This window comes from Chaetura pelagica, unplaced genomic scaffold (genome assembly GCF_000747805.2).
Source record: "Chaetura pelagica isolate M959 unplaced genomic scaffold, ChaPel_1.0 scaffold86, whole genome shotgun sequence".
NCBI lineage: Eukaryota > Metazoa > Chordata > Aves > Apodiformes > Apodidae > Chaetura > Chaetura pelagica.
Genome location: NW_009953612.1, coordinates 343,959 through 349,066, shown reverse-complemented (window position 1 = coordinate 349,066; position 5,108 = coordinate 343,959). Strand labels below are relative to the sequence as shown.

Sequence of the window (5,108 nt, the reverse complement as noted above, 5' to 3'; positions counted from 1 at the left end):
CCCCGGCGTGTCCTCGGGTAACGGCTCATCGCGCCTCGGTGCCTCGCGCTGTGTCCTGCTGCCCCCCAGTGACTCCCAGAACATCTCACTAAGCTCCCAGTCCGCCCCAGCGTGCCCTGCTGCCTTCAGCCCATCACTCTGTTCCACCGCCCCCCCTCCCAAATCCATCCCAGCACCTCCCACTCCCCCGTCAGTTCCTCCCAGTCCTGCTGCCCCCCAGCAACTCCCAGAACATCTCACTAAGCTCCCAGTCCGCCCCAGCGTGCCCTGCTGCCTTCAGCCCATCACTCTGTTCCACCGCCCCCCCTCCCAAATCCATCCCAGCACCTCCCACTCCCCCGTCAGTTCCTCCCAGTTCATCCCAGTGCCTCCTAGAACATCATACTGACTTCAAGTACTATATCCTAGTCCAGTAAAACCCCCAGATGCTTCCTTTAAGTCCTACTTCCTCCTCCCAGCACATCCCACTACCTTTTGGTCCCTCCCAGTGCCTCCCAGTACGTCCTGCTGCCACCTGGGCACTCCCAGTGCCCGCTCCCTACTCCGTGGCTGTGACCCCACTGCCCACGGGGTGCAGCTAAAGGCTGGGGTGAGGCTGCTGCCCCTGCACAGCCCCAGGCCTGCAGGGCTCTTCCCAGCCTGACCAGACCTCGCTCTCCCTCCCAGGCCGACGACTTCATCCGAGCCAACGCCTGCAATAAACTGACTGTGATTGCTGAGCAGATCCGGTACCTGCAGGAGCAGGCTCGGAAGGTGAGGCTGCCCCTGTCGGCTGGTTCCCTTCTGCTTGCACAGGGGAGACATTGGTGGCTGCCCAGATGGCTGGGAAGATCTCTGGATGTGGCCAGGAGCCAAGGAGAGAAGGTTCAGTGGGAAAAGAATGAGGGTTTGTTGTCTGGTATCAGCTGGGGATGGGGGAGGGTTGGTTTTGGTGCTGTCCCTGAGGGCTCTGTGCATGAAGGAGGAGCTCTGTTAAGGTGGAGGAGCAAGAGCATCTCGGGTGTCAGGAAGGACCTCTGTCTGGTCCTGTCTGAGGTGACTGGTTCTGGGGGAGGTGACTCCTGCCCCCGTAGTGTATGTGCTGTGCTCCTGCAAGGACTCAGTGCAGTGCTTTGGTGACATGGCTTTGGCTGGATCTGAGCCCCTGGGAGAAGAGGAGCTGTTACCTGACAATGGGTTTGGATTTCCAGGTTGTCCCAGCTCATTTCCTGGATGCTCTGGCATGAAGCCCAGTGGGGCTCAGCTGTGCAATTCAGACTTCACCCTTGGGGGTGAAATCTCAGAGCCTGAGTGGGAAAGGATCTGCCAGTCACTGGCCTGCTGCCATCAAGGCCACTACGTCATCTGGTTGTGAACTGGTGGAGCTGGAGCTGTGGAACAATCAGCTGGTGGAGCTGGGGAGATGAATTCCTCTTTGTTTGCTGTCCTGTTCAGGGATGATAGCAGGGAAGCCCCCAGGGTCTGGTAGCTGTGTATGGAAACAAGAAACAAGTCCAGCATGTGGTGGGGTCAGGCACAGAGGTGAACCTGGGGCTACAGAGAAGAGGTCCTGGATGCTTGTTGGTATCTCCACCTCTGTGGAGGGGAGCAGGAGCTCTGAGGGGCAGTTGACAGGGGAAACTTGGAGAAAGCCATCTCTTTGGAAAACATCTGCTTCCTGGGGTAGTCAGGATGTGCCACATGAAGCCAAATGTGCACCGAGCAGGGTGATGCCTCGCTGAGTTTGTCAGGTGATGTATCTTGGACCCTGGCATGCTCTCGTTTTATTTCAAGTGTGAAAATGTAAGATTTGATTTTCAGGTCTTGGATGAAGCTAACAGGGATGCTGATCTGCACCACGTGGCCTGCAACCTTGTGAAGAAGCCAGGGAACATTTACTACATGTACAGGCGAGAGAGTGGCCAGCGATACTTCTCCATCCTGTCTCCCAAGGTGGGTGCAACAGCCCCTGAGGAAGCAGAGAAGGCAGAAAACCCCATGTTTGTGGTGCTTGGGCACTTCTGGACCTGAGGCAAAAGCACCAACGTGATGGAGGCATTTGTTGGCTCCTGATCAGTTGGCATTTGTCCTTGGTCTGAGTTACTCTGCTGGCGTAAGAGCCATGTTGTGATGTTCTCTTAGCTCTTGGTGGATGGTGGGCAGGACGACCTTTGGTGCATGGACCTCAATCCTGCAGTTCTTTCTCTGGAAGCAAACATGCCCCAGGCATTCCCTGTCTGACGTGGCTGTCTGGCAGTGTGGTCTTCTCGAGTGCTTCAGGCCAGAGAGGAATGAGTCTGCAACGTGGCAGGGGGGTTACTGGAGGTGTCCACCTTTCAGGCCACCTGTTTTCTTATGTGTAGGGTGGGATGCAGGCTTCAGAGCAAAGCACTGAGCAGGTCAGGGAGATCTTACATCCCCAGACCTCCCCTGCATCTTGGCCTGGTCTTAGCCTCAGGGCAGCTTGTTTTTTGTTTAGAAAACAGAAGGGTCACATAGCTCAGAATGCTGCAAAGGTGGTAGGGCTGCCCAGCAGGGCAGAGCTGGGGCTGAGGGACAGCGTGGCCCTGCTCCGAGGGGAACTGAGCACTGAGTCTCTCCTTTCTCTTCTAGGAATGGGGGAGCAGTCCCCATGAATTTCTGGGTGCCTACAAGCTCCAGCACGACATGTCCTGGACTCCGTTTGAGGACGTTGCGAGACGAGATGCTGAAATAAATGTCCTGGAGAAGCTGCTGAGCCGGCAGGCAGTGCTGCCTGCCTGTGCAGAGCCCAACTTCCAGGGACTCACCAAGTGACACGAGTGACCATGAGGGGCAGAGCGAGGAAAGAGACCAAGAAACAAAAATGCTGATGCTGCCAGTGCTCAGTCTGTGTTTTAATGAGGCTAATTCTGCATTCAGTCTGACTGGATTTTCTAGTAATTGAGTAATTTATTCCTTTGACTTATGCCAAGCTGTAGTGAGAGGCAGATAATGTCAGGTGGAGCCAATTTTGCTTGGGGCAAAAAGCAAAAATGCTTGGGGCAGATGTGATAATGCTATAAAATACATCCTGCCTGGCTGGCTCAGGGATAACTCACCATGTCTACCAGTGGCAGGTAATGATTTCAGGGCTGGCTTTCCCCCTGTTGTTAAAATGCACATATTTAGTAATGCATATCTCTATGGCCTGGGAAGACCAGTCAAAACCCCATACAGAAGGGTCTGTTGTAACCTGAGTCTGCTAGTATCTGGTCCTGGGTGGTTCAAACCCCTTAGTCTGGCACACAGGGCAACCTGGAGCTCTCTTCTCTGAGAAGAGCATCCTCAAAGTGCCATCCAGCCTTCAGGTGCCTTCAAAAGATGTGTGTTTCAGAGTCCTCGTGTGTTCCCCCATGGCTTCAAGTTGCTGAGCTGTCAAGGTTAGATAGGAACATGCAGGGACACTGAATGTCTCTGTGCCAGAGTCTTATCCCAAGCCCAGCACGGTTGAGCCTCTGCTTGGCAGAAACTTGGCCTCAGAGTCCATCCAGGACAATTCAAGCGCCTTTTCCCAGCTCAACCTCCTACACTTGAAGCACAAGGGCAGATGAGCAAAGTGTTCACAGAATCACAGAATGGTCGGGGCTGGAAGAGACCTCCAAAGCAGCCTGTCCCAGGGCTCTGTCACCCTCACACCAAAGAAGTTCTTCCTCATGTTGAGGTGGAACTTCCTGGGCTCCAGTTTGAATCCATTGCCCCTCATCCTGTCCCAGGGCACAAGTGACAAGAGCTTGTCCTGCCTTCTTGCTGCCCTCATGTATTGAGAGACATTCATTAGATCCCCCCTCAGTCTTCTCCTCTCCAGACTGAGCAGCCCCAGGTCTCTCAGCCTTTATCAGACAGAGGTTCCAGTCCCTTCATCATCCTTGTAGCCTCTGTTGCACTCTCTCTAGTCAATCCCTGTCCCTCTGGAACTGGGGAGCCCAGAACTCAATCCTCCAAGTGAGGTCTCACCAGGGCTGAGTAGAGAGGGAGGAAAACCTCTCTCCATCTTCTGGACACACTTCTTCATGTACTCCAGGATACCACTGGACTTCTTGGCCACAAGGGCAGGTTGTTGTTCACATGGATAACTTGCTGCCTCCCAGGACTCCAAGGTCCTTCTCCATGGAGCTGCTCTCTACCAGGTCACCTCCTAACCTGGACTGGTGCATTTTGTTGTTCCTTCCCAGGTATATTTGCTCTGGGTGAACCTCGTGAGGTTCCTCTTAGCCCAGCTCTCCAGCCTGTCCTAATCTTGCTCACTATTATTATTATTATTCCAGGGTCTAATTGATTCCTTATTGAGTCACAAGTGTCTGATTTGTTGTGTGTTTTGTTCCCCCCCTGCTTGTTTCATCACCTCAGGTCTTATTTTACTGCATGTTATTAAATCTTGGAAGGGAGGAAGTTAATTACTGCATGGGTTCTGGCATTGTGTTAATTGCAGCAGCATCAGAGATTGTCACGTGTTGGTTTGTGCTCACCTGGGAAAAGGGGATTCCTACCCCAGTTTTATCTGTTTCCTGTCATTAAAATCTGCACAATGACATGGGTCAGGGGATCAGGGTGATGTTTTTAGATGCTGTAGCTTGTGATTTCACACTGGTCTTTGGTGGGATTTCACATGTACTTTCCTCCATCTCCAGCAAACACCTGGAACTCTCCAGCATCCTGCAGCTCCTCTAGGTGCTGGCAAGGCTTTTTCTTGGCTTTTCCCCAAAAGAGCAAAACCACCAGGACTGTGGCTTCATGTGAAAACACACAGAAGGTGTCACAAGAAGGGAGGCCTGGTGATGGTGGGCTCAGTGCTCTCAGCACTGCAGGAAGCAGGGATGTGGCTGCCTGTGGTCCTGCCGTGATGCTGCAGAGAGGGAACCATTCCTCCAGACCACCTCACCTGCTTTTTGAGCTAATTAAACCCCAAAGAGGCCACGTCAGAAGTGCTGGGAGCTGCTGCTGCAGAGCTGAGCAACCACACATGGACCACAGCGCTGGCGGCGGCACGAGGCTCCTGCAACCGAGGAGGTGGTGCTGGAGGGTCCCGATCCCACCTGCCTCTCCCAAGCCCCCTCCTTTTTTGGGTTGTTTTGGGGTTTTTTTTGCCTTGATGGGGCAGAGATTTTCAC

General features: G+C 53.7%; 2 protein-coding genes across 2 annotated transcripts in view; one reads left to right on the top strand and one right to left on the bottom strand.

Moving 5' to 3' along the window:
* LEPRE1 (leucine proline-enriched proteoglycan (leprecan) 1) overlaps positions 1 to 360 on the bottom strand; it is an 8,374-nt gene extending 8,014 nt beyond the window's left edge. Inside the window, exon 1 of the mRNA XM_009999820.1 lies at positions 328 to 360. Coding sequence (XP_009998122.1) covers positions 328 to 360 — 33 coding nt within the window. The remainder of the gene's footprint in view (positions 1 to 327) is intronic.
* Positions 361 to 425: 65 nt separating this feature from the next.
* Positions 426 to 2,775, top strand: LOC104390641 (chromosome unknown open reading frame, human C1orf50). The gene is made up of 4 exons (XM_009999819.1): positions 426 to 497; positions 667 to 753; positions 1,801 to 1,932; positions 2,593 to 2,775. The coding sequence occupies exons 1-4, from the start codon at positions 426 to 428 to the stop codon at positions 2,773 to 2,775; spliced, it is 474 nt and encodes a 157-aa protein (XP_009998121.1).
* The last annotated feature ends 2,333 nt before the right edge of the window (positions 2,776 to 5,108 follow it).

Bases quoted from the DNA above. Each gene is read 5' to 3' on its own strand.
- LOC104390641 (XM_009999819.1), top strand. From the start codon at position 426: ATGCTTCCTTTAAGTCCTACTTCCTCCTCCCAGCACATCCCACTACCT. The intron at 754-1,800 runs GTGAGGCTGCCC...TTTGATTTTCAG, and splicing joins TGCAGGAGCAGGCTCGGAAG to GTCTTGGATGAAGCTAACAG. The intron at 1,933-2,592 runs GTGGGTGCAACA...TTTCTCTTCTAG, and splicing joins TCTCCATCCTGTCTCCCAAG to GAATGGGGGAGCAGTCCCCA.